The 663-nt window shown below is 47.8% G+C and overlaps 1 protein-coding gene across 1 annotated transcript; it reads right to left on the bottom strand.

The window, feature by feature from the left end:
* Nucleotides 1-14: 14 nt before the first annotated feature.
* Pmar_PMAR008995 (histone 4, putative) lies at nucleotides 15-194 on the bottom strand (the record flags this gene model as incomplete). Its single annotated transcript, XM_002786233.1, has 1 exon — nucleotides 15-194. A coding segment is annotated over one exon (180 nt), but the record flags the coding sequence as incomplete, so codon positions are not given.
* Between the last annotated feature and the right edge of the window lie 469 nt (nucleotides 195-663).

Raw genomic sequence — 663 nt, forward strand, 5'->3', positions numbered from 1 at the left:
CTCTCGAGGAAGACCTTGAGGACACCTCTGGTCTCTTCGTAGATCAACCCGGAAATACGCTTGACTCCACCACGGCGCGCAAGCCTACGGATAGCCGGCTTAGTGATGCCCTGAATGTTGTCGCGAAGAACCTTACGATGACGTTTAGCACCGCCCTTTCCTAAACCTTTGCCGCCTTTGCCTCTGCCAGACATAAGTTGCTAGTGAAATTAGATTGATATCAAAGTGTAAACGATCATGGTAAATCCCATCTGCCATGGGAGTCCGACTTTTCTGACGAAAAAAGTGACAAAACACACCACTTGATGGCCATCACTGTACATTGCGTCATAATAACGTACTTTGCATGAGGGGAAAACACGGTCGGTTTCCTGGTGGATAAATGACCCAGTTGGGGATCATCGTATTCAATGAGAGCAACGTTGCGTTGATGTCGATGGAATTGAGTGCCACAATGATAAAACTGTAGTCCCCAAGGACGCTGTAGGGTCATGAAGACACGCAGCGGTACGATTGCTTCTCTCTGTTACCTCTGACACTGAAGGACTAGAAATGAGACAGCTGAGTCAGGTGACCTGACTCTGCGGCTGATGCTCGGATAGCTCACTTATATCAGTTCACTGACTCATCCTCTGGTTTGGTCAGTATTTCTAAAACCAGACT

This window comes from Perkinsus marinus (assembly GCF_000006405.1).
Source record: "Perkinsus marinus ATCC 50983 genomic scaffold scf_1104296931838, whole genome shotgun sequence".
NCBI lineage: Eukaryota > Perkinsozoa > Perkinsida > Perkinsidae > Perkinsus > Perkinsus marinus.